Consider the following 25,457-nt stretch of genomic DNA (forward strand, 5'->3'; position numbering starts at 1 on the left):
CAGAGCGAGCGCCGGCCGCTGGACCAACCGCCCCGCCCCCGTGACGTCACTGGCCGGACGCCCCGCCCCCGAGAAGCGGAAAGGCTGCTGCTGCGGCGCCGGCGGCCGAGAAGCCATGGCCCGGGCCCCGCTCCTCCTCCTCCTCCTCCTGGCGGGCTCCGCCGGGGCCGCGCAGCCGGGGGAGCAGAGGGGCTCCGGCGCGGAGGGCGGTGGACATGGACAGCGGAGGCGGCGGGAGGCTCCCCCGGCAGAGCCCTGGCTCTCAGGTCGGTCCCTGAAGGAGGGAGAAGGGCAGCGCCAGGCTTGGCCCCCTCCCGAGGCACAGAGAGGCCTCCCTTCCCCGCTGGGGGCCGGCGGGGGCCAGCGGAACCCCTCCCTGCCAGGGGTCCGGCCCCGGCTGGGCCGCCCTGGGCCCGAGTCCCCCGCTGACCCCCGCCGCCCTCTCGCTCCTCCTCCGCTCCAGACCAGGGCTTGGTCTCGGAGTATTTCTCGCAGGGCTCCCAGAGGCTCTCCTCCTTCAGCTGGTATGGCAACGCCAAAGTCTTCCGCTTCCGCGTCCCGGAGGACACGGTCCTGCTCCGATGGCTCCTGCAGGTCTCCCGCGGAAGGAGCCCCGCCTGCGGCCCCGCTCAGGTCTCGGTGTAAGTGGCCTCTGTCTCGGGGCAAGGCTCCGGCCCCTTGGCCCTGCCCTGCCCCTGGCTCCCTTCCAGGCCCTGGAGGCCAGAGCCCCTCCCTCTCTGGGCCACCCCCAACCTCTCCCTTGCCCCCTTCAGCCACATCCGCCACGGAGCCCCGCCGGTCATCAACCCGCTGGGCACCCACTTCCCCGCCAACATGAGCCTGCGCCTCTCCTACAACCTGACGCTGACCCTGGCCTCCGCCCTCCAGAACAGCACCTTCCTCAACCTCACCAGCCCCGCGGCGGGCGACTGGTTCCTGGCGGCCCACCTGCCGGAGCCCAGCGGGAAGATCGAGGTGCAGGTGAGCGGGGCCTGGGCAGGGCGGCCTTCTTCCCCTCTTGTGGGGCCCCTGGGCTGGCAAGGGGCCGCCTGGGCCAGACCCTCAGAGGCCGGCTCCCCAGCGCTGACGGACCCTCTGCCTCCGCTGCAGGGCATCTCCACGCCATGCTCCTACGTCTTCCAGCCGGACATGTTTGTGCTGCGCATGGTGGACATGCCGGTCCTCGAGCCCGGCGTCCCCCTACTTCAAACCATTGCCTGGCCAACGCAGCTGCTCCACGTCAAGTGAGTCTGGTGGGGGGCAGAAAGCAGATGGGAGGTGTGTGCCAGGGGTCTCCCCCCGGCCCCAGAAGCCTTGCTAGACCCTCTTTCTTTGCCCAGGGTCTTTGTCCCCGCGTACAGCGCCACGCTGCGCTTTGAGCTGGGGGGCTGCACCGTGAATACTTCTGCCGCCTGTGCCCTGCGGGTGACACTGGGCCCCACCACGCTGCCCCACTCCTTCCAGAAGGTGCTCGACTGCCCAGGCGCCTGCAGCCGCCTCCTCGCCTCACCCCCCTGGGAGAAGTGGCTTCTGGTCTCCGTGGAGAGCCTCAGTGGCTCCGGTGCCAGCCTTTCCTTTCAGATGACCGCCTCCTTCACAGGTGCCTGGTGAGGGCCAGGGGAGGGCCTGAGCGACATGTGGGGGGCCAGGCCCAGAGGGGCATTCTGGGGGCCGGGGAGATCTCAGCGGTGGGGGGCTTGTGCTTGCAGGCTTTTGTTCTGGGGCACAGGCTAACCGAGGTGGTGCTGGTGGTGTCGCCCTTCCTTCGCAGCCTGCAGGCCAGGGGGGCCGGGCTCCTTCCTGAGTTTCTTCCAGAGCCTGAACCGGAGCCAGGAGGCCTCAGAGTTGGGAGGTGACCCCAGTGCTATGCTGCCTGCCAGTGCGGGTGTCCATGATCCTTCTGCCTCAGGCAGCTCATGCCTGCGGGGTCAGTCAGTCATCCGGGAGGACCTGGACGTGGTGTCTGTGCGCTTCCGGGTCCTTGGTGATGCCAACGTGCCCGTCCAGGCCGAGCCTCCCTCTCTGCTCCTGCTGAACCTCAATTCAGGCATGGATAGTGGAGGGACCCTGGTGCTGAACCTGGTGCTGAACAAGGTGAGCCAGGGCCTGGCCTAGTGCTCTCGGGGTCCTTTCGGGAATCGCCTTGCTTGTGGGGATAGGATTCAGGACCTGGGTGCTTTTGTCATTGCAGACCTCCCTGGGCATCGGGAATGGCACTGTCCGGGCCTGCTTGAGTGCTGCCTCCCCAGTCCTGTCCCCAAATGCCACAGGGGGATGTGGGACAGGTAAGTGTCAGAGGCACTTCTGCCAGCGGGAGAGAAGCTGTTGGAGGTCCTGGGTGTGCCCCTGGGAGCCAGGTGGGCCAAAAAGGCAACACTCTGCAGCTGGAAGCCCTGGACAGCTGTGGGGAACTTCATGGCTGCCTCTTTCTCCCCACTCCTTCCTTGCCTCACAGCATTCTCCCAAGGCTACCAGCTGAACGTGACCATGTCTTCCATGGAGGCTTCCCTTGTGGTCCCCTACCCAGAGTCTAGCAACTGGTTTCTTTCCCTCCAGCTTGTTTGCCCCAGATCTGCGGGGTGAGTCCTGTGCCCTCTTGCCACACACCACAAGTGCTGGGCCCGGAGGGGGGGAACCAGGGAGGAGGGCACTGGTAGTCTTCTCTTGTGCTGGTGAAGCCTTTGCCCTCCTGGCGGACTTGGTTCCCCATCCCTCCTCCCAGCTTCCACCCACTTTCCTGGAGATGGCCCCTGCCAGGCCTGCTTTCATCCCCTTTCTCTCTCTCTTTTCCCAGGGAATGCCACAAAGCCAAAGCCCAGGTGGCCGTCCTCGCCTACCTCAGCCCCTGCTTCAATGACTGTGGGACATATGGGCAGTGCAGCCTCATGAGACGCCATGGCTACCTCTACGCCGGTTGCAACTGCAAGGCTGGTGAGAGCCCCTCTGGGGTGTTTGGGACAGGATGGGCCTCCACCTCTCCCTTAGGCCTCCAGCAACTTCCCCAGGAATGGCTCCCCTTGCCCTTCTTTGTCCACTTTTGGTCCTTTGAGGAGTGCTCCATCTCAAGCCCACTCCCAGACCCCCAGATTTCAAGGCTGTGCATGGCAAAAATTAGAACCAGTTATGTTGGTAGTACAGCACAGTTAGTAAGTATCAGACTGCTGATAAAGTGACAGATGAGGGTCTGTAGCAGGCAAAGACGTCCTAGGTGCTGAACCCCTAAATATGCTTGCCTCTTGCTCAAAGGGGCAGCTGGGGAAAGGCTGGGGGAGATGCAACCAGGATGCATCCAGATGCAACTGGGGGAGGGGACATTGCTGTCAGGGAAGAGGTGAGGTACTTTGGGTCCTCAGCTGTTTAGATGCCAGAACTACGAATTGGGCCCTTAAGGGGACATGCAGGTGGCCACATTCTTTAAGAACTGCCATTGCTTGTCCCTCAGGCAGACAACCCTGAGGGGGAGCAAGGATGGTGGGCATGACCTTCTGGTGCTTCTGGAGCTGCCCCAGCACTGGGGCCTGCTGGTCTCCAGAAGCACTGTAGAAACCACGCCAGGCTGGGGTTGAGGTGCTTCCTGTTCCATCTGGTCTGACTGTGCAGCCCCTTTGGTAGGGTTGGTTCGCTTGTTGGCACTTCTGACTGGCAACCCCTTCCCCTCCCTTCCTTCCCATCTGGCAGGTTGGAGCGGCTGGAGCTGCACAGATGGAACCAAAGCCCAGACTCTTGGCGCCCAGACGCTGGCCACTCTCTTGCTGACGCTCAGTAACCTCTTTTTCTTGCCTGCCATTGTGGTTGCCCTGTATCGCTACTACCTGGTTGAGGCCTCTGTCTACACCTTCACCATGTTCTTCTCTGCAGTAGGTCCTGCCTTCTCCACCTGGGTGGGATGAGGGCTTTGCAGCTCCTCCTTTGAGATGCCTGGCAGGCAAGCTGCCCCCTCTTGCTCCATTGTCCAGCCGCTCCTATAGTTTCTGGCAGTGGGAGCAGAAATGAGGGCAGGTTTTCTACAGCTGTGGAAAAGGGGGCTTCTTGGTTCTGGCTCTGGGGACCTTTGGGTGGCTGCTTCCATTCCAGGGGTGGGAGCCTTGCAAGCCTCCTGAGCTTCTGCGTTGGGGTCACTGTTTCCCTGTGGCCCAGGTCATCTTCTGGGGAGAGGGAGAGGTGGCAGGCACTTCAAGGTGCAGAAAGGCTGATGGCTTTCCTGGTTGGGCAAGGAGTTTGCTGGCTTGGATCCCTGAGGTTGGGTTTGCGTTTTGACCAGTCTCTTTCTCTCCCTGTCTCTGGTGGCAGTTCTACCATGCCTGTGACCAGCCTGGTGTTGTGGTCCTCTGCATCATGGACTACGACACTGTGCAGTACTGTGACTTCCTGGGCTCCGTTGTCTCCTTTTGGGTGACCATTCTGTGCATGGCTCAAATCAAAACGATCCTGAAATATGTACGTTTGGGGAACCAAGGAGTTGGTGGGATGTTGGGTAGGTAGGAAGCATGCTTTTGTATGTGCAGAGCTTTGCCTGAGCAAGAGGCTGCAAAGTCTCAGTGACACCAGCCAGATCCTGACTAGATTTTCTTTCCACTCTTGCCATGTGGACTGAAAGAGCCATACTTGGGCCAGGAAGACCTGGCCAGTTCTTGCAGGATAACCTTGGGCAAGGGCTACTGTGCCCCAACTGCCATGCTTTGTCTGTAGAATGGGAAGATCAGTCTGCTTCTAACGGGCTGGCTAAAAAGATTCCAGCAGCACTTGTCAGTATCCCAGAGCAAGCGAGGAATGGGGCGGGTACTAGCTTGCTTGACTGAGGAAGTGAGGGGGATTGGTCCAGAGCTGGGCGATCTGCCTTTACGCTGTGCAGCCTGAGCCTCTGCCCCAGGGAAAGCCAAGGCTGACCACTGCTACCCCAGACCCCTGAGGGCAGCTCTGACTCCTCCTGCCTCGCCTTGTCCTCTGCAGGTCCTCTGTGTGCTGGGGACCCTGTTCATTGCGATGTCTCTGCACCTGGATCGCAGAGGGGTCTGGAACACGATGGGGCCCTTCCTTGTTGCCCTCACTCTCATGACTGTCGCCTGGGTAAGTGGCTGGCACCTCTCTTTGCCCAATCGGCTTCCTTGCCTGCAGTGAGGGTTTTGTCAGTTTTGGAGAATGTGCTTGTAACGCCGACCGTAGAGCGTGGTGGGCACTAGGCCTCCCCCCGGGGAAAGGGGCGAAGCCCTGAGCGTCCTTGGCGGTGTTCTTGGCCGGACAAAGTGGAGGCCAACGGCTGCTCCTCCTCCTGGCAGCAGCTCCAGCGCCACTTTCTTCTTGCAGGTTTCCCGCTGCGTCACCCGGCGCCATTGCTACCCGCCCTCCTGGAAGCGGTGGGCCTTCTTCCTGCTGCCTGGGACTGGGTTGGCCGTGGTGGCCATCGTGGTGTACGCCTTCATGGAGACCACGGAGAACTACTACTACACGCACAGCCTTTGGCACATGCTGGTGGCCAGCAGCCTGGTCTTCCTGCTCCCGCCAGGAGACAAGCACCAGGAGCCCTGGGCCTGGTCCCGCAAGCTCCTCTGCCGCTACCAGATATGCAAAAACGACCGGGAGGAGCTCTACACGGTGACCTGAGGGCCGCCTCCAGAGGCCCCCGGGGCTCCTGCGCCCTCTCCTTGGCTTGGCCCAAAGGGGCCCACAGAAGGCTCCCTGGTGCGGGAGGAGCTGTTCCCGGAGGCATGGGAAGAAGGGCTGCGCTTGTGAGCCTGGCCTTGTTGGGCCCCAGGGCGAGGAGAGCATGAACACCCAGCAAGGAGGAGCAGGCGGCCGGCGGGAGATGAACCCTGGCAGGAGGAGGGCAGGAGCGCCTGGCTGGAGCCTGGCCCTGGAGGAAGGGCCCTGCAGCCTCTGCCCAGGAAGCAGCCTTCGCCAGCCTGCAGAGAACCCTCCCGGGGAGGCTGGCCGTTCAGCCTCCGGGCAGCAGAGGCCGGCTCCCATTGAGCCTCCAGCAGGCTCCCATTGAGCCTCCAGCAAAAGTGGGGCCAGCTGCCACTCGGCCTTTGGGCCTCGCGACCGGACGGAAAGGACTTCGCGCTTGCCCTTTGGGGCCTCTGCCCAGATGCCTCCAGTCTTTCCCGGGAGCCCCGCGGGAGCGCAGCCGAGAGCTCCAGCCCGCTCTGCCTGCCGCCTGGGGCGCTGGCTGTCTGGCTGCGGAAGGGCTGCTTCTCCAGCCGAAGACCTCAGGAAGAGCTGGCGCTGGGTCTGGCCTTCATTTCAGAAACGTCTCCGTGGTTCGTTTAATGCGCCTTTATTCCATTAAACCGTTTCGTCCTCGCTGCGTCTCGTCTTCGGCTTCTCTTTGGCGGCGGAAGGAGGGAAGGAGGGAGCTCAGGGCCGGAAGGAGGGAGGCCGGGCTCCTCCCGGAAGCGGAAGCCGCCTCGGGCGCTGCCATGGCGACGGGGAGGCTGGCCCCGCCCACGGCCGGGTCCGGCCAATCCGCGTCGGCTTCCGGGTCGCTGGCTGCCCGGCCAGCCCTGCAGCCAGTCCGCCATGGCGCCGCCGCTGCACTCGGTGCCTCCGCGGCTGTGGGAGGCGCGGCGGCTGCGCGGGGGGCTGCTGTCGCGGCTGCCGGGGCACTTCCTGCGGGCGCTGAAGGAGGCGGAGGCGGCCGAGGGCCGGGCGGAGGCGGCGGTGCACTGGCGGCCCTGCGGCGAGGCCCAGTTCGCGCGGAACCCGGCCTCCGGGCGTCGCGAGCGGCGGCAGCAGGACGTGCCGGTGCCGGTGTTCCGGCCCCCGGAGAGCCAGGAGGGCCTGTGGGGCGGCGAGGGCTGGGTCTCGGGCTTCCGCTACGCCAACGGCGACAAGGTGGGCGGCGGGGGGCGCGGGAGGCGGCGGCGGCGGGTCCGGGTCCAGGGCTGACCTCCCTCCCTCCCTCCTTCCTTCCTTCCTCGGCTCCTGCAGCTGTCTGCCCGGGTGAGGAAGACGTGGCGGCCGCAGCTCTTCTACCGCCAGCTCTACAGCGAGATCCTGGACCGGAAGCTGACGGTGACGGTCACCATGCGGACCCTGGACCAGATCGACGCCGCCTTCGGCTTCGACGCCTACATCCTGAAGGTAGCCGCCCTGCCCTCCCTCCCTCCGGCCGCCCTGCCCTCCCTCCCTCCCTCCCTCTCGGCCTGAGCCTGCCTCTCCCTCCTCCGCAGACGCCGCCGGCCCAGCTCTGCTCCAAGCTGGGCATGGACCTGAAGCGCACGCTGCTCCTGCGCTTGGCCCGCCGGGACCCCGCCCTCCACCCGCAGGACCCCGCCAGGAGGGAGGCCGTCTACGCCAAGTACCAGGTGGGCAGGCGCCTCTGGGGCAAAGCAGGCAGGCGGCCGGCCGCAGGAGGGCCCATAGCAGGTGCCACTCCAGGCGCTCGCTCTCCCAGCCTTGCATGCGCTCCGGGGCCTTACTCTCATTCGTGGGAAGCCTTCAGCCGGAGGCAGAACCAGGCAGATGACGCAGAGCGCGCTGAAGGGACACCCGGCTGCTCCTGCCTTGGGCCACATTGCGCCTCTCCCAAATGGGGCTTCTAGCTGTTCGTAACCAACAGGCTTTGAAGGCCTCTGTGTCACTGGAGCAGCTTACTCCTCACTGCCGCTCCCCTTCGGGAAGATCGATCCAAAGGATGCCTAGGGAAGGCAAGGGGCACATGGCTGCAGGAGGCCCTGAGCGCAACTCCTTTGGGGAACCTTGAGAGCCAGTGGCAGCCATTGGGACACAGCAGGCCAAGCCACTGGCCCTTGCGGGGCCAGTCCTTCCTGCCTCTACCTTTAACCTAGATCTGCTTTGTGCCGGCAGGAGTTTGTTATCCCAGAGGAAGAAGCGGAGTGGGTTGGGCTGAGTTTGGAAGAAGCTGTAGAGAAGCAGCGGCTCCTGGAAAAGAAGGTAGGCCTAGGTTTGGGCTCTTGGTGTGTCTGCGTGTGGGGAGGTGGTTCACGTGTCCCTATGGTAGTCTAGGTTGGGGGCCAGACAGGAACTGGCAGAACCATCCCTGAGTGAACCTTGCCTAAGAAAATCCTGTGGGATCCATAATGTCACCCTGAGTTGGCAGCTGACTTGAAGGCACCACACAGACTAGTCCCATCAAGCCCTGGCTTCTGGGTCAACCATCCCTTGCAGGGAGTCTCTATTACAGAGGAGGGTTCGATGCTGGGATGTGGGCTCTGCAGCTGGAATTTGGCCCCAGTTGTTAAGTCCATTGCGTGGCATCTTGGTTAGGCTGGGAGGGCCAGGCCCTTCCCTGAATTCTGTTTGTTCTCTGATATGGCACTCTTTTCCCCCAAGGGCTTCTGCAATGCTTTGTGTAACTAGTGCTCTTCCGATTTTGTTTTTCTGTCTCTCATGTGCCTCAGGATCCCATTCCCCTCTTCAAAGTCTATGCAGAAGAACTGGTGCAACAGCTTCAAGAACAGAGGCTTTCAGAACCTGCTGAAGGCCAGAAGCCCTAAGAGCCCTGCTGACTTGAGTGTAGTGAACTGTTCATAGCTTTGGGTTTGCCTTGGAGTGGGGTGGATCCAGTTCTCTTCCCATCTGCCATGGCCGCTTGAGGCTTGTGATGGGTGCCCGCTGTGTCCTCCCAAAGGGTCCTGCTCACTACTTGGACTTGGAGAGGAACCAGCTGTCCTGAACAGCATTCTCAGCTTCCAGTTGAACAGCCCCAATAAAGAGGAGCATGCTCTCATCTTGTGGCTTACTGGTATTTCCTTGCACATAGCAGCTGAGGTAAGGCGGGCCTTGTGGCCATTCTGTCTTGATCCCTTGCACGTTAGTCCAGTGGCTGAAGCCATTTTTCACCCCATTGGCCCTGGAGTATCCTGAGGTGCAACCGGTGGCCTCTTAGCCTCCTGAAGTCGCAGAGCGTCCCGTTTCTTGGGGGATGTCTTTCAGCTCAAAACAAGAACTTGCAACAGAATCGGAGATGGGCCAGGCTGCTTCTTCTCAGGGCAGATGTACAGCAGCCAGTCCATTGGTGATAACTAGTTGGATGTTAGTGTGAGCTGGAGAATGGTGCTGTTAGGGAGAAGACAGCAGGTTGCCCATCTTTCCAGGAGCTGCAGGTGGAGACCAGCAAGGACAAAGCAACTTGGAAGCATGCCCATCACTCAGGGAATTGAGCAGCCAGACTTAGCAGGTTTACATTTGGATGGAAGTAACAGTAACAAGCAGACCTCTGTGCCAGCAGGACTGCCTTGCTGGGTCAGACGGAGGCAGACTGGCTGCAGGTGTGTGATGCTGTGAGCAGGAAGTTGGTTTTTGGTTCAGGCCAGGCCTCTCTCTGGCCACCACAGAACATATGCCTATGCAAGTAGCACATGTCCAACTGTGGTTCCTTTGTCATTTTAATCTTAGCCCTCCTCTTGTAGGATCTACCAAGTGTCTGAGGAAAGCAAGGCCCATTTAGTGGCTCATGCATACAGATATATTCGCCTTTATGTTGCAGTCGATCTAGGCTGCCTTTCATGGCCAATAGCCACCTCGTTTTTAAAGTCATTTTGGTAGCGACCGTGACAGAATTACCATGCAGCAAATATCTTACATGTTGAACCCTCAACAAAGGAAAGCTGGCCTTTGCTGGGAACCTTTTGCTCATAAGTTTTGTTGAGAAGCTCTTTTGTTTTAGTCTTGTAGGAAGCAATAGGTTCTTCTTTATCTCTGGTAGTTGCCTGTCCTCTGCTGTAGAGTAATCCCTGCTGTAAGCTTTTAGAAGACTTATCATTCAAGTATTTCTTCTAGGGAAAGGTGCTGGGGTCCCTGGATTAGCTTGTGTGCTTGCTTTGTTGTGACGCTGACCTCTTTGAGGTGGAGGCGCAGCAAGGGGAATGGTCAAGCGTGCCTGGCTCCTGTGAGGAGCGGCTGTGTCTTCTACAGTGGAGGCCTCATCCCTCCCTTCTTCTCTGTTGAGGGTCTCTTGGCCTACAAGATCCACCCTACTTGTGCCTCTGCTGCATTTGTGATCCCAACTGTGGTGTCTTGGAGTTGGGGGGGGGGGGCGCTTGGCCAGAACTGTTATCCTTTTCCAAATGGTTGGTTGGGCTGTCACTTGGGATAGACGGTGTCCTTTGACAGCAGGGCTGGGAAGGCACTTATGACTCCTTTCTTTGCCAAACAGTTCTTCAGGTCACAAGGTTTGGTCCTGGTAGGTGTTTGCCTGCCAGGGCTTTGAGTGGAGCCCCTAGTGTGGCCATGCCCTTCCTGGGAAGGCAGTGGTATGCAGGGGATGAGGAGGGGGCTGCTAATGGCCATTTTAGCACAGGCCCTTGTGGGGTGGTTTGTTGTTCTATCTCCTGCCGGCTGTTTTGGGGAGAGGAAAATGGACTCTTTCTGTGCTGTTGCTGTTCCGCACTTTGTCAGAGAATGGCAGACTTGCCCATTGGCATTGTGGGAAGGGACAGCAAAGCCTGCATTACTTCTCTGTGAAAGGCAAAAGGCAGTGGAGCCATGAGCCTCTTCCGCCTGCCCCAAATGTTCCTCCTCACCTGTGTTTCCCTGCCGTTCAGGTGGGTGGATGGGTGGGGGACACGGGAGGGAGGGAGGCCGAGCATTCCTGGTGCGCACGCAGAGGCACCCCGTGACCAAAGCACCCATTGTGCCCAGCTTCGGCCGCAGCGGCTGGGAGCAGAATGTGCCTGGCTAGCCAGCCAGATGGGGAAGGGGAGGCACCAGGGTCCTCCCTGCCACTGCCTCCTTCTTCCTCCCACCCCTGCCACCTCACCCCAAAACAGGGAAATTGTTCCGTGTGGGATGATGAAAGTGGCCCCATCCCAACTGTTTATCCATCCATTATAAGTAAATTGATGGTGGCTACAAGGGCTAGTTGCCATAGCTACCATAGGATTTGAAGGGCCATCGCTTGGTCTGGGCCTCAGCCAATCCGGTGGAGGATCCCAGGCTGCCGCAGCACAAACTGAGCACTTGCCACCTTCTAGGTCACCAGGCCAGCTGCCATGAGAAAGGACGGGGCTCCCGGGGTGCCGGAAAGCGCTCTGGGTGGCTGTCATCATGGTGGGCAGCAAAAGACCCAGCAAGAGGGCAGAGCCACTCAAGAAGCAGGTGAGGCCTTTCCCTCGGGCAGCGCCACACCCCGGTTCCCCCTTCTAGACCCCCAGAATAAACCACAGGCAAAGCAGTCAGGGAGAAATAGCAAGTCCTGTTGCCCAGGTTGCCTTTGTCAGGCTTTCAAATTGCCTTCTGGAAAGGCAGCTCATTAGACCCACTGCCCCCCAGCAGGCGGCCACCATTTCTCACAAAGCCCCTTGTACTGAGCGAGGGCCTTTCGAGGGCCGGGGGGGGGGGCACACAGGCCCAGACCCACCCTTGGCTCCAGTCGCCTTGCCAGGAGGCATTTCTTGGCCATTTGATGTCCTGAGGCCCCTCTGGAGATCAAAGCCTGGAGGGCCAGGGCACAGCGTTGCCCATGTGAACTGTGGGATGGGGGGGGGGGCAGCAGGCAGTGGTCAGGGGCAGACCCAACGTCCTCCAACTGAGCTCTTGGGGCCCAAGGGAGGGGAAGGGGCCGAAGGCGAGGTGGGGGGCCCTGGCCTTTGCCCATCGCAGACTGGTTGTTCCAATGGCTGGCTCTCTTGCTCCTGCCTCTGCCCCAAAACGAGCCAGGAGTTTGGAAGGGAGGAAAAGCGGAGGCCCCCTGGCTCTCCCCCGGAAGCCCTCTGCCTGCTGCTTCCCAGGGGCTGAGAGAGTTGGGCCAGCTTCAAAGGGGCCTAATCCAGTCCACTTTTGTTGGCCAAGGTGCATTCAGCCCCAACAAAAGGACCCGGGCCTGGAGGACGCCGGCAGACATCAGGCCTTGACAGCCGGACGCCGCAAGGCTGCTTTCATCGCGGCGCCTCCTCCGCTGCAGGGCTGGCGCTGAGTGGACAGAAAGAGCCAGTGGGCTCCCTGCAAGCTGCCTCTCCTCCTCCTCCTCGACGGAGGCCCACAGACTGGGAGGCGGGCAGCCAGGCGGCCCAGGCCCTCGGGAGGCAGAGGCTGGGGCCAGTTGGGGTGGCTCGCCCTCGGCAGGCCAGGGCTGCGGCCAGCGAGCATCGCTCTCCTGGCAGGGCGCCCTGCTCCGCGGGGCTGCTTGGGCCCAAGGCCGAGAAGGCCCAGCCTGGCTCCTCTGGCTGCTCCTGCAGGAGGAGGGGGGGCCCTGGGAGCGGCCTTCTCGGGCTTCTCCCCGAGGCGCCTCCGCCTCGCCTCGCCTTCCCTTTCCGGCTGCGGAGGGCCTCCGGGCCGCAAGGGGGCGCCGCTGTGCCGCAGGGGTCCCTTTCTCTCTCTCGGCCGAAGGACCGGAAGTGGCGGCGGAAGCGGAGGAGGAGAGGCCCAGCCAGGCCCCACCGAGGGAAAGCGAGAGCGGCCCAGGCGAAGCAGGCGAAGCCGGAGATGGGGGCCCTGCGCCCCCTCGGTCCTCCCGCGGGACCCGCCGCCCCGCCGTCCCCGGGGCCCCCGCCGCCGCCGCCGCGTCCCCCGGGGCCCCTCCGGAGCCGCCTCCAGGCCCCGGGCCACCGCCGGTGAGCGACGGGGCTCGCCTTCTGGCCCGCCTGCTCCCTCCCTCCCGACGCGTGTCTCCCGGAGGGTCCTCACGGGCGGCGGTGGCGGCGGCGGCGGGGCGAGCGCTGCCCTCGGGAGCCAGACAAAGGGCCGGTCGGGGCGGGGCCTGACTGCATCCTCTCCGTTCGCGGGGAGGCCTCGGGGAGGGGCAGCTGCGGTCGTCCGGAGCGGGCGGGGTCTGGCCGGGGCTTCCTGGGGCAGAGGGCCCTTGGGAGGGAGGGAGGGAGGGAGCAGCCTTGGCCGCCCTTCCCAGCGCCAGGCGCCCTCCCTGCCTGCCTGCCTGCCTGCCTGGTTCCTAACCGCGGCTCTTTCCCGACGTTGCAGCCGGCGTTGCCTGTCCCTCCGGGAGCCCTGAGCGTCCGGCCGCTCTTCTGCTCTCGCTCCGCTGCCAGGAAGCGCTGCGGCCGCCAAGATGAGCGTCGAGGGCCAAGGGTTCGCGCTGGACCTCGGGGGCAGCTTCACGGAGGACGCCCCTCGGCCGCCGGTCCCCGGGGAGGAAGGCGAGCTGGTTCCCCCGGAGCCCCGGCCGGTGGGACAGGGCTTCTACTGCGGGAAAGGCGATGCCCTGAAGGCGGCGGCGGCGGAGGCCCCTGGGGCCACCCCGCGGAGGCCCGACCTGGACCTGGGCTACGAACCCGAGGGCAGCGCCTCCCCCACGCCCCCCTACCTGCGCTGGGCCGGCTCCCTGCACTCCCTGCTGGACGACCAGGACGGCATCCACCTCTTCCGGACCTTCCTGAAGCAGGAGGGCTGCGCGGACCTGCTGGACTTCTGGTTCGCCTGCAGCGGCTTCCGGAAGCTGGAGCCCTGCGAGTCCAACGAGGAGAAGCGGCTGAAGCTGGCCAAGGCCATCTACAAGAAGTACGTTCTGGACGGCCAGGGGATCGTCTCCCGGCAGATCAAGCCAGCCACCAAGAGCTTCATCAAGGACTGCGTGCTGAAGCAGCTGATTGACCCGGCCGTCTTCGACCAGGCCCAGACCGAGATCCAGTCCACCATCGAGGAGAACTCCTACCCGCTCTTCCTCAAGTCAGACATCTACCTGGAGTATACCAGGACGGGTGGGGAGAGCCCCAAGGCCTATGGCGACCAGAGCCCGGGCTCCGGGGCGGGGAAGGGTCTCCCGGGCTATTTGCCCACCCTCAACGAGGACGAGGAGTGGAAGTGCGACCAGGAGGCCGAGGAGGGAGGGGGCCCGCTGGGCCTGGCGGTGGGGGCTGCCCCCCGGGACTCTCTGCCCTCTGGCCGGCTCACCCAGAAGCTGCTCCTGGAGACGGCCACCCAGCGGGCTGCCTCCTGCCCCTCTCCTTCGGCCACTGCTGCCACGACTGCCTCCCGGCGATACAGCGAGGGAAGAGAGTTCAGGTGAGAGCGCAGAGAGGGGGCGCTTCTTCGCCAGTGGGAGGCTGTGAGTGTGTGTGGAAGTCTCCCTTTGCAGCGTGTTTGCTCCTTCCTCTCTGGGAGAGGAGGCAACGGGGGGCATGTTGGAGGCAGGGCACCTCCTTTTTCCAGCTGTTTGTGTCTAGTGAGAGCAGTGCTGTCTAAAAGAATCACATGCCTACTCTTCTGTGTGGGACCAACAAGCAGCCCCTGGTGCCACTTTCTCTGTGTGAGTGTGTCTTCCTGGGCTCTGAAATGGGGTGCTGAGAAGTTGGGCCCAGTCCCAGTTTGTGGGCTGTTTCTGGCAACGCTGCTAAGTTTTTTGGGAGCCTTCAGGTTCTGGTGACAGGATGCTGTTTGCCCCTCCACTTGTGCATTATGAGGCCTTTCAGCTGAGAATGCAACCTGAAAAGTAGACCAGGACCAAAAGAGCCTTGACTGGCTAGAAACATCTCTAATTTGCAAATAGTCTGGTCAGGGGAAGGTGTGGGTCAGCAGGTAGCCAGGCTGGGCTCCAGGGGGGGTCAGGCGCTTTGAGCCAGGGGAGCTGGGGGAGGGCCAGTAGTGTCCCTACTGGGAACTGGGGGCTTTCCTGGAGGGGTGGTTAGTGAGCCACTGCAGTTCAGGGGACCCAGAAGAGAATGGAAAAGTGGAGCAAGAACCAGAGCTTGGCTGGTTGGTGACTAACCACCAGCAAAGGGAGCAGAAGGAGAGGGGCTGCACATAAAGAGCCTCTTCCCTTCTGATCAGACACAGTTGTGCCCCTTCTCATCATTGACACCCTTCTTCCAAGGATGCTGCCTCTGCTCCTTCTATCTGCCGCAGGACCTTTCCCCGCTGCTCACCAGAACAAAGCATATGGCTGCTCTGCAGGCAGAGGGGCCACTGCCACCTGCTTCTCTTCTCTTTGCTGGGGTGCTAGTGGGGCCGAGGCTGGCAGCAGCCGGTGGGGAGCATGGCCGGGATGTTCTCCCTGGGCCCTGCACTGGCTGCTGGTGGATCGGGGCTGAGTCTCCTGGCTGTGGGAGGTCTTGCTCTAAATGAGAGGTTCTTTAGCATTTTAATCTGTTATGCTGCAAGAGTTTCAGAGTTAATGTTCTGACTTTTATGAGTATGTTGCCAGAAATGACTTCACAAGAAATAAACTTTTGCATCTGCCTGGCTTTGGCAGTGCTAGAGACAAATTGGTACAAGATGGGCATGGGATAGTAATTCCCAGGGGGAAGGTGTTTCTATGAAGGTGGACTGGGCCTTCCCTGCTCCCCCGACACTTCTTAGGGCTCTGACAGTTTGCTGAGGGTGGGGTCCAAGTGCTCTGCCCTGGGGTGCCCTCCCACCCCTGGCCCCTGCAACATCCCCGCGCAGTCACCTGTTCCTTCTCAATTGTGCACCAAATGTTTGTGGTAAAAATAGAATACAGAATGGAGTGTGGGACACTTGTGTGGGCGCACATTCATAGAAAATTAGTGTGACCCTATTTTTCACTCAACGCTTTATGCTTTTTTTCTTCTCATAGTGCATCAGAAGCAATCCTGATTCGCAAGCAAGGCTCAGTTTGTGGGGCTGAGACAGCATGGGGGAGGCCCTCGGAGCCCGGCTGACCAGCCCAAGGCTGCTGGGAGGGAGGGAGGCTGGCTTCCATGGCTGAGATGGTTGGGATTCTTTCCAGGCTCTGCTGAGGGGATTTTGGCAGCTCCCAGTCAGGGAGGGGAAGGGGCCCTGGACTGTGGCACTTAGTGCCTGCTTGTGCATGGGAGTGCCCTGGACCAAGTGGCAGCCAAACTGGCATTGCTAGCATGAGTCCGGGATTGGATTGGGCACCCCGCAGAATGTTTGAGGAGCAAGAGTGGGAAGCTTCCTCTGCCTTCCTGAGCTCCACTGCCTGAGTGCCAGCATGCCCTCCGTGCATGCATCTTGGGTGGGGTCCCAGCCTCCTGGCTGGCTGTGCCACCTTCTCCTCCAGGGACTATGGATGAGGCCCCAGAGGGCAAAGATGGTGGGTGGTGGTGGCCGTGATGTGGCCCCTATTCCTCCCTCCTGTTGGCCCCCCTTTCCTCTGTGAGAGGGCCTTATGCGCAGGGAGCACCAGCAACATTTCAGGCTTACATGCGAGTAGACTGCTGTGGGGAAAGGCATGGGGCTGCCTGAACCATGGGCAGCAGGCAGGCTCTTTCCTCTTCCATCCCTTGGGTTTGGCCGGGGACGGGGAGAGACTTTTCCGTTCCTTACTGTCCGTCAGGGTAATAATGTCTTACAGCTGAAATGACCTGTTGCATTTGTGGCTGCCTTCCTGGTCATCCACCTCAGATTGGACATGTGGGCAGGGGGGATTTTGGAGTCACCCTGCAAAGAACTCTCCCCTTCCCCACAGAAAAAGCTTTCTCTGGGCTGCTAAGTAACAAGTGAGGCAGTAATGCAACCCTTTTGAGCCCTTTCGCCCAGCCCCCCTCCCCAGCCTGGCCACACCGCTTTTGAGAGTCTAGAGGATGTGGGGGTCTTCAGTGAGAGCTGCTTTTCCTCCCCATGCCTCATTTACCACCCCAGGGAAGCCCACTGAGACTGCCATGCATCTGTCTCGCAGACCCAGTTCGGAGGGTTTTGGGTCAGGGCCCTTTGGAATGACCCCTCTTGGCAGTGGGGAGAGGCCCCAAGAGCCTGAGCTTCTACCCCTGAAGAGCGTGCCCCACTGGCTTCACCTGTGTCCAGATGCTTTTGGGGGGGCCTCAGTGCGCCCTTTTCTCACTGGGATGGGTTGGCTTGCTTTTGGGTTCTCCTCCAGGGGTCAGAGCACCCACCTTTCTCTCACCAGGAGGCGTTTCTGGGTCTTCATGCACCCTGGTGCCCTTTTGGTGCTTAGAGGTGCCTTCTGGGTCTCCTGCCAGCCTGGCTTCTGGCAGGGAGGCCTGATCCCCTGAGCCTCCTTCCTTGCAGGCACGGACCCTGGAGGGAGCCGGTCCATCCCTACTATGTCAACACGGGCTATGCCCTGGCTCCGGCCACCAGTGCCAATGACAGCGAGCAGCACAGCATGTCCAGTGACGCAGACACCATGTCGCTGACCGACAGCAGCGTGTGAGCAGTCCTTGGTGGGGTGGTGGGTTTGCATTTGGGAGGGGGCACAGGCGTCATCAGCCTCATTTTTCTAAAAGGTGGGTTAGGAGCTGCCATCCTGCTTCTGGCCCTGACCAAAACAGAGGGCCGGGGGAGCGGGGGGACATGAGAATTTTGGGGCAGTAGATATGGGAAGCTGGCGGTGCTGGCTCATGGTGGGTGAGGGAAAGGTATCTGGGATAGATGCCCTTCCTTACCTGTGTATTCTGGCTCCCCTCTGGGGTCCTTCCTCTCATTCTGACTCTGGGAATGCTGTGGACTGCCTCCCCTCACCATTCTGATGGGGGTCTTACTGCTTCTTCTTGGCAGAGATGGGATCCCTCCGTACCGACTCCGGAAGCAGCATCGCAGAGAAATGCAAGAAAGTGCCAAAGCAAATGGACGTGTGCCTCTACCTCACATTCCTGTAAGTGACTGCCTCTGAATGGTGGCTCTGGGGCTTCTGGTACAGCCAGAGTTGCCCCCACTCTGGAGATGCCACAGGGGTTGGAGTGCCTCCTGGATGGCACTGGTGGTGCAACCAGTGCTCCTGATGGGACCTCCGCTGGACGGGATGGGTGCACACTTTGGACTTGGGAAGCAGACATGTTCTTGGCTGGCCAGACATTTCAGCCCCCCACAACGAAGGCAAGGTGTTGAATGATATTCCAGGAGGAGGAGAAGGGAGCCTGACCTCCGCTTACCCATCCCTGCACCCTGGAGGTTGGGGCGGGGGAGCCCAGCCTGAGCCTCCCCACATTCCTTAACTGTACACAATTCCCCTCCCACCAGACTGGCCCCTGTGTTGCTCAGGTTAGAGCTGGAATAAGTGTTGGCATCTGGGCTTCTCTGCTGCGCCAACAGTGTACCCCATGTTGGCTGCCAAGAGACACCTCCCCAATAAACATCCAACCAATTCCTGGGAGTATGCAGGGAGGTGGCAACTTCTCTTGTGGAGCTGGTGCGAGGGAAGGACTGAACCAGCATGATGCCCACACTGGGTGCATTTTTTCCACAGCGTACTTACCGAATGCCAAAGGATATCCACGTTGAACCACAGAAGTTTGCTGCTGAGCTGATCAACCGGCTGGAGGAGGTCCTGAGGGACCGGGAGGCGGAAGCCAAGTTGGAGGAGCGCCTGAAACGTGTGCGCGCGGTGCGTGAGTGGCTATTACAGGGCCCTTGCCTTTGCCCTTGCCCTGCTCTGTGCCAGTTATTTGCCAGGCTAGAGAGGTTGGCAAGGGCTCAATACCCCCAACCCGACGCCCCCAGTGCCCCCCAGTGCCTTCCTTATGAGCTGACTTTGCTCGTTCTTCCTCCTTTTGGAGGCTTGCCTTGAGGCCCAGCCCCTACATCCCTCCCTATGCACCCCTGCCCACCCCAAAGCTCTTCTTCCTGGGGATGCAGTGGAAAACTAGGCAGAACAGAGCTGAGGTAAGGCAGGCCTTTTTGCCACCCCAGGAGTTCTATCTTTCCCCCTTCCTCTCAGCTGGTACCTGGGTCCCCAGTCTCTCCCCTTTGTCTGAAGGGCTTTGGGTGCTTGTGGGAGTCATCCACCCTCCCCCGTTGCCTCTACCTCGACCCCCAGACGTGACTTGTATCTCCTCGTGACAGGAAGAAGAAGGCGAGGAGGCAGACCTCCCCTTGGGGCCCTCCCTAGGGAGCCACAAGGTACCCCCTGCTCAGCTCCTGCCCCACTTCGCCCCCCGCTATGCCGAGATGACACTGAGGGATGCCCATGAGGAGAATCCTGAGACCATTCTCGACGAGCATGTCCAGCGGGTCATGAAGACGCCGGGCTGCCAGTCTCCCAAGCCCCACTCCCCGGACAGTGGCCCAATGGCCCCCGGCAAGCTCCATGGCCTGACGGGGGGCCTGGTCTCACTAGGGCACAGCAAGCACCATGCGGCCAAGACTGGGCTCAAGTTGGAGGGTGCTGGCCTCTACCACCACAAGCACGTCTACCACCATGTGGTCCACCACCATGGCTCCATTAAGCCCAAAGAGCTACCGCCTCCACTAGGCGAGGCTGAATCCCCTGGCCAGCGTGGGCCTGGCCCTTTTGGCTGGGGGCTAGAAGCCACCCATGGCTCTGTCCCCAAGCCGCGCCTCTACGGAGAAAACATGTGCCTGGCCCCTGGACCCCTGGACCTCATGGCATACAGGTGAGGAGAACAGGGGAGGCAGCATTGGCTGGCCTGTGAGCGTACCACATGGCAATGGGCCACTTAGCACTTGGGAGGGGAGGAAGGTGTGGTTCAGGGGCCCATCATCCTGGCTGCCCCAAAGCTTCAGGAATCAAGCCTGGCTTTACCCCAGCAGATGCCTGCCTTTCCTTGGCTGCCTTTGCAGGAGTGGCACCCAACTGTGGGGTGTCCGGTAGGCACCTCTGCTCCCCAGCCTTCCTGGAAGCAGCCCCTGACTTCTCTCCCTGTTCCATTTTTCCCCAGTGGGAAAGCCGGTCTCTCCAAGCGCAACATTAAGAAAGGCGAGGTGGGGAAGGGTGACGGTGGAGGAGGGGCCGGCTATGAGGTGCCTGGCTCCCCAGAGGATGTGGAGAGGAACCAGAAGATCATGCAGTGGATCATTGAAGGCGAGAAGGAGATCAGCCGGCACAAGAAGACAAGCCACAGGTGAACAGTGGGCAGCAGCTGGGGGTGAGCATGCACATGGCATGCATGAGAGTGAGGGTCCAATGGTTGTGAAGGCAGAGTCAGCCCCAAGTTACACTTTGGAGAGCAATGTGGGATTCAGATTTCAATCAATAAGCACATAGGACAAGTCAGTTTTGGATCGTCCCGGAGGGCCTCTCTGGCCCAGCATCAAAGAAGACTGGTAGCCGAGGACCTTGGGTGACTGGGCTACGGGCGCCTTGGGGGCTACCCATCCCTGCCACATACTGGAGAAGCTTCAGTTGGTGAGGCAAGAGACAGAGCCTCTGCCAAGATGGCACTGACACTTTTCCTGCAGAAACAGTTGCCTCCCTCTTTGGAGGAGTTTCCAGTTGAGCAGGGCTTCCTCCGCTCAGACTGAAGTGTTCTTCCCACAGCGTTTTTGTTCCCTTGTTGAACCTCTCCTTGTTTTAACCACATGGGCCAGCTATTGTTTTGCTGGAGCTGTGTCTATCTTTCCAGTTGCTTTGAGTAGCAGGGGGCTGCCTTGCCTGGTGTGTGGGGGGATCCATATTCTGGGATGAAGGAGGGCAGTGACACTTTTCTGGTTCCCCCACAAAGCTCTTCCAGTGCCAAGAAGCAGCTGGGCCATGACCTGCCACGACCAGCCTCTGTTGAGCGGCCCGTTGCCCTCCACCCCTGGGTCAGCGCGCAGCTGCGGAATGTGGTGCAACCCTCGCACCCCTTCATCCAGGACCCCACCATGCCCCCCAACCCTGCCCCTAACCCACTGACTCAGCTGGAGGAAGCCCGGCGACGGCTGGAGGAAGAGGAGAAGCGGACTGGGAAGCTGCCAGGCAAACAGCGGTAGGAAGTGGGGAGGGGGCTATGTTGGAGGGTGGAAATGCCAGGGAGGTCTTCTTCCTCCCCTGCAAATCATGGACCTCCACCCCAAAATGGAAGTGCTGGCTTCCAGGGTGGTGGAGGGGGGCAAGAGAGCTGGATTTGGCATAGCATGGCCCTCCCTGCCTTGGACGGCTGCCTGGCCAGGAGGGTGAGTCTTGGGGCAGGGCATGTGGGGTCCACCTTGGCCCAGTTCCATACCTCTTGCCCAGCACCTGCCTCTGCCTGCCAGGAGCTCTGGGGGGTGGGTGGCACATGGGTGAGTGCATGTGAGTCTTCCCCCAGTTGGTGGCATTGGCATTGTGGCAGATCTGGAGAACATGTAGGGAAACCTCTTGCAGGTGCTGCTCACTTAAGGCCAGACTCCCCTTTTCTCTGGTGGGCTTATGGGGCAGAACCTGAGTGCCACTTTGCAGGTTATGGCCTGACAGTTGTGGACACTTGAAGGCTTCCCCTTCTCCTGAACCAAATGGCCAGACCTCTAGGAGGGGGAGAGGGGTTCAAGAAGAGCTGCCCCACAGAAGCCCTGGGCATCCTGACCGGGACCCCTCTGTTCTCCGGCTGCCCCCTCCAGCATCCGTGTGTGTGTCTCCCCCAGATCCAGTTCCCTTTCCCACTTGGTTTGCCTGAAAGTCTCAGAGTTGCCCCAAGAATGTCTGAAGGCAACAGCTGGGCAGGGAGGGAAGGGATGGAATGGCAGGGGTCCTCCCCGTCCCTAGGCCTTTGTGGGAGAGCCTCCGCTGGGGGTCTCTTGGGGAGCCAGGTCCCAGTTCCCATCCCCCAGGCAGATACAGTTGAGGTGAGTCTAACGTCTGAGATTGTTCCTCAGGTATGTTCAAGAGGTCATCCAGCGTGGCCGCTCCTCTGTCAGGCCCGCCTGTATGCCAGTGCTGAATGTGGTGCCCGCCGTCTCCGACCTGGACCTCTCCGAGTCCGAGTATGTGCCACCTTCTCTCCTCCCCTCCCTTGACCACTTCTATCCTCTTCCCCAGGCAGACAGATGGGCAGCTCCCTCCCCCCGTCCAGGAAGCCTGGTGTTGAGGGCCCCACTCTGCCGTTCCCTGTAAAGGGGGCTGTGAGCCCCCTTGAGGTCAAGGTGGCTTGCTTCCACCCGAAGCAGATGGTGTGGTTACTTGGGGACCCTGTGTGTGACAGCCAGAGGTCTGGGCTGGGCACTGTGGGCAGCCACTCACCAGCCCTTGCTTGTTCCTCCTGCTCAGCTTCCCCATTTCCCCCTAGGTCTGACCTTCGCACACACACATTCTTCCCACCTGTGTGGTCCTGAAAGGTCAGGTGTTGGGGTTGGCCGGCCTGTGCAGCTGCCGCCCTCCAAGATCCCTGGCCGCTGGGGGTCTGGGCTGGACAACACACACCCTTGTTTTAGGGGATGGAGGACCCCCATGGTTGCAGGGAGGGTAGTTGCCAGGCAAATGCAGAAGAAAGAGGAGTCCCAGCCAAAGCCTGACTGCCATATCTCCCTCGGGTGGGAGGGCATGAGGGCAGTGGTGCTGGCAACCTGACCTCTCCTCCTTCCCCCATGTTTGGGAAATCTTCCCCCACACTTGCTTTTGCCCCACTCCCAGAGGCAGCCCTCCATCTGTGTGTGTGTGTGTCCATATGTGTGTGTTGCTTGGGGAGGGAGCTTCTCAGGCAGACGCAGCTCAGGTGAGTGTTTGGCAAAAGGGGGCTCCTATTAGTTTCTGGCTGCCTATTAGTTTCCGGGCACAGTACAAGGTGTTGGTTATAACCTTTAAAGCCCTATGTGGCTTGGGCCCAACGTATTTGAGGGATCGCCTGCTCCCATATAATCTGCCCTGCACCCTCAGGTCCTCTGGGAGGAATCTATTTTAAAGACCAGACTAACTGCTCCCTCCCAGAGGGCCCTCTCTGCAATTGCTCCCAAACTATGGAACAGACGGACGGACGGACAAGATTCGCCAAATTGCCTGCTTAGACAGCTTTAAAAAAGCTTTCAAGACGGATCTCTTCCAGCAGGCCTTTCCTGAATAAAATCCCCGGCCACAGAATGACTGCTCCCCCCACATCATGTATTAGCCCATCGTTCTGACATATATATATAATTCTCTTTAATCCTGTTTTAAGGGGGAGGAATTTGGGACACAATGTTGTAAATGAGGATTTTAATGTGTTGTGCGCCGCTTTGATTGTCTTGTCACAGAAAAGCGGGATACAAATAAAAGTTTTATTTATTATTTTCCTTTTAAGCCATTGCCCCCTGCCCCCCCCCATGCCCCGCTTCCTGGCCCCAGCTCTGAAAAAGCAGAACTCTGTCGCTTCTCCAGACTTAAGTAGGGTCGGCAGCCACATTTAGTTACAAGTGATAGCATCTCTCTCCTCTGCTGGCTGGGGCTGAGAGTCTCACTCCAACAACATTTTGTCATGGGCCACATGGTTCCTGGACAAGTAAGAATTAGGAGCCTGAGGTGTGGGTGGCAGAGGCATGTCACCTGAAAGGAATTGCACCTTCTGAAAATGTTCTCTGGGCGGAATCTCAACATTGCCCCCCCCCCCCCCCCCGGCAACATCCTGTTGAATCCTGGCAGCCCCTGGACAGGCCTTGGTCTTGTTTGAGGGCAGGAAAGTGTGGCTCTCTCCTTTTGCTGGGGGGGGGGTTTGCTGGGCCCTCAGTTGCGCCCCCTTATGCTCACCCCCCCTTGGCAGAAAGCTCCCTTCAGCCTCTTCTGGGATGATGGCCAGCCTGCCAGCCTCAGTGGCACTTGTCCTGCCACTGAGGCTAATCTGGAAACCCCATGGCAGCCTCCCTGTGGCGATCTTGCCATGCCTGAAGCACCACCACACCTCTCACCATCTTGCCTTTGTTTCCAGGGGGAAGAGTCAGAAGAAGCCGGGTGGATCCACCACGTCTGCCCAGCCCTGTGAGAACATTGTGGTGGCCTACTACTTCTGCGGGGAGCCCATCCCCTACCGCACCTTGGTCAAGGGCCGCGTGGTCTCCCTGGGACAGTTCAAGGAGCTGCTCACCAAGAAAGGGAACTACAGGTGAGAAATGGGGGGGGGCGGCACCAGGAGAGGCATGGTTTGTTTTTGTTTTGTTTTTGCAGTGGCAGCACCTATTGAGGGATCTCCAGCTGCACCTTATTGGGGGGGGGGGGGGCAAGAGTTGCTGCTCCTGTTCCCAGTGCCCCCCCCATACCAGAGTCTGGAGCTGGGGGAGAATGGGATGGCCTTGGAGCCTTCCAGTGAGCCCAGATAGAGTTGTGCTTAAGAGCAGCCTACCAAAGACAGGGGACTGAGCAGCAGGCATCCTAGGGGTCTGCTGTTAAAATAGCTCAGCCTGGCAATCCCAGAAATGTTGTGGGTTTAGGGCATTGGGGTGTGTGGCAGAGGGGCCTTGGAGCCAGGCTGCAAAGGGCCACCCCTGAACCCCAGCCCCATTGCCTCATGGGCCCTTGTTCTCTCCCGTCCCCCACTGATTCTTCCTGACTCCTGGAGGAGGGTCCCCCCCCATAGTGTTCCCTGGAAGCCCTTGCATGTGGGCCTGTGAGTCACACCCCACAGCTCCCTCTCCCCACTTTGCAGGTATTACTTCAAGAAAGTGAGTGACGAGTTTGACTGCGGCGTGGTCTTTGAAGAGGTGCGAGAGGATGAGGCCGTCCTTCCCATCTTTGAAGAGAAGATCATTGGGAAGGTGGAAAAAATCGACTAGCCTGGAGTGAGGCCAGGAGCAGTGCAGGGGTGGGGGCATGGGGAGCCTTGTGAGAGGGACCCTCCTGCCCCCCTCTTCTTGGGGAGAGGGTGCCGCAGAGTGGGGCTGCCCTCTTTGGTACTGCCTCTAATGAAAGCTCTCAGTGGAGAAGATCTGACACTGAATCGTCTCAACTAAATTGGCCCCTTACTTCCAGAATTAGCTGGGGAGGGGGGAGTGAGCAAGTGGGGGTCTGTATTTGCTCCATGTGCCTGCCGTGAGCACCCCCAGTGCTTGGACATTTTGTCCCCCTCCCCTTTGGGTTTCTTAGGTGTATGTCCCTGATTGCCCCAACCTTCCAGAGTTACCTGAGCTTTGATCAGGGCTCAAGGACTTTCTGCACGTTGCTCGGTCCCTTTCTAGTTTGGGCAGGCATTGAGGCAGACCCCCCACCCACCCAGCCAGCCACCTGGTCCCAGGGTTCTTGGTGTGGTCTGTAGGCAGTTCCCCACCCCCTTGGCCAGAGCTGTCCTGTGTCTGGTGGGTATGCCCTTTCCTTCCTCCGATCGGGAGGCTTCCTGCCCCCATTTCTCAAGGTCTCCCCTGCAGGAATTTGGGTTGAGGGTCTCACTGCTGTATCTCCCCACCTCGTTCTGCTGCTGCTGCTGCTGCCTTGGCTGGGTCTCATGGCAGCCCCTTGCACTGGAGGGGTGCATGGGGCGGAAGACTGGACTGTGGCCAGGCTGCCCACTAGAGCCCCCTCCTTGCCTGCTCATCACTGAGTGCCTTCAAACCACATCACTCTCTCCTCTGTTTTGGTCCCAAGAAGCTGACAGACAGTTGCCTCTCTTCTGGGGCTCTGCTTGGGGTCCCCACCCAAAGGGATTTTTAATACACCTGGCTTGGCTGTTGTGGGTCCCTCGTTTCCCTTTTTTTCTCAAGGGGGCTCAGTTGTAAATATGTACATTTTATAAGCGAAGCGTTGGCTGCCAGCAGTGGGGCGATTCACAGCTGGTGCCTCCGGGACATTTTTCACACCTTGTACAATTTATCTTTTGAAAGGTACTTGGATAATAATTATGGAATAAAACCCTATGTTCAAATGGTGGCCTTGTGTTTGTCTCCCTTCCAGGGCACCCCTCCCCTCCCCTTCTCTCTGCCTTTGCTTCCATGGCACCAGGGGAGGTGGGCATGGGACAGCTTGGATTGGTCTTAACCTCACGGAGAAGCTGCCAGCAGCCCGGGGGGGGGTG

General features: G+C 60.3%; 3 protein-coding genes across 4 annotated transcripts; all 3 read left to right on the forward strand.

Moving 5' to 3' along the window:
* Positions 1-110: 110 nt before the first annotated feature.
* On the forward strand, positions 111-5,896 carry PGAP6 (post-GPI attachment to proteins 6). Its single transcript, XM_089540098.1, has 13 exons — positions 111-266; positions 464-641; positions 774-981; positions 1,111-1,244; positions 1,341-1,600; positions 1,772-2,094; positions 2,192-2,285; positions 2,456-2,579; positions 2,795-2,931; positions 3,679-3,857; positions 4,291-4,437; positions 4,951-5,067; positions 5,305-5,896. Exons 1-13 carry the CDS (start codon positions 116-118, stop codon positions 5,599-5,601), a joined length of 2,349 nt encoding a protein of 782 aa, XP_089396224.1. The 5' UTR covers positions 111-115; the 3' UTR covers positions 5,602-5,896.
* A 570-nt stretch (positions 5,897-6,466) lies between these two features.
* Positions 6,467-8,689, forward strand: LOC149306591 (large ribosomal subunit protein bL28m-like). The gene is made up of 5 exons (XM_089540103.1): positions 6,467-6,831; positions 6,928-7,080; positions 7,170-7,304; positions 7,807-7,893; positions 8,361-8,689. Exons 1-5 carry the CDS (start codon positions 6,517-6,519, stop codon positions 8,454-8,456), a joined length of 786 nt encoding a protein of 261 aa, XP_089396229.1. The 5' UTR covers positions 6,467-6,516; the 3' UTR covers positions 8,457-8,689.
* A 3,607-nt stretch (positions 8,690-12,296) lies between these two features.
* LOC149306592 (axin-1-like) lies at positions 12,297-25,312 on the forward strand. 2 transcript variants are annotated; one of them, XM_089539865.1, is made up of 11 exons: positions 12,297-12,512; positions 12,877-13,917; positions 16,864-17,004; positions 17,353-17,449; positions 18,041-18,178; positions 18,637-19,187; positions 19,473-19,655; positions 20,256-20,501; positions 21,367-21,474; positions 23,385-23,558; positions 24,099-25,312. In XM_089539865.1, exons 2-11 carry the CDS (start codon positions 12,965-12,967, stop codon positions 24,223-24,225), a joined length of 2,718 nt encoding a protein of 905 aa, XP_089395991.1. In that variant the 5' UTR covers positions 12,297-12,512; positions 12,877-12,964; the 3' UTR covers positions 24,226-25,312. The 2 variants fall into 2 exon arrangements, with proteins under 2 accessions (XP_089395991.1, XP_089395992.1); XM_089539866.1 differs by lacking the exon at positions 21,367-21,474.
* The last annotated feature ends 145 nt before the right edge of the window (positions 25,313-25,457 follow it).

Source organism: Sceloporus occidentalis, unplaced genomic scaffold, assembly GCF_023333645.1.
Source record: "Sceloporus occidentalis isolate IW3139 unplaced genomic scaffold, rSceOcc1.0.p SCAF_10, whole genome shotgun sequence".
NCBI lineage: Eukaryota > Metazoa > Chordata > Lepidosauria > Squamata > Phrynosomatidae > Sceloporus > Sceloporus occidentalis.

Coding starts and splice junctions, on each gene's coding strand:
- LOC149306592 (XM_089539865.1), top strand. CDS start 12,965: ATGAGCGTCGAGGGCCAAGGGTTCGCGCTGGACCTCGGGGGCAGCTTC. Junction 17,005..17,352: donor TCGCTGACCGACAGCAGCGT/GTGAGCAGTCCT, acceptor TCTTCTTGGCAG/AGATGGGATCCCTCCGTACC. Junction 17,450..18,040: donor TGCCTCTACCTCACATTCCT/GTAAGTGACTGC, acceptor TTTTTTCCACAG/CGTACTTACCGAATGCCAAA.
- LOC149306591 (XM_089540103.1), top strand. CDS start 6,517: ATGGCGCCGCCGCTGCACTCGGTGCCTCCGCGGCTGTGGGAGGCGCGG. Junction 7,305..7,806: donor CCGTCTACGCCAAGTACCAG/GTGGGCAGGCGC, acceptor TTGTGCCGGCAG/GAGTTTGTTATCCCAGAGGA. Junction 7,894..8,360: donor AGCGGCTCCTGGAAAAGAAG/GTAGGCCTAGGT, acceptor CATGTGCCTCAG/GATCCCATTCCCCTCTTCAA.
- PGAP6 (XM_089540098.1), top strand. CDS start 116: ATGGCCCGGGCCCCGCTCCTCCTCCTCCTCCTCCTGGCGGGCTCCGCC. Junction 642..773: donor GGCCCCGCTCAGGTCTCGGT/GTAAGTGGCCTC, acceptor TGCCCCCTTCAG/CCACATCCGCCACGGAGCCC. Junction 4,438..4,950: donor TCAAAACGATCCTGAAATAT/GTACGTTTGGGG, acceptor TGTCCTCTGCAG/GTCCTCTGTGTGCTGGGGAC.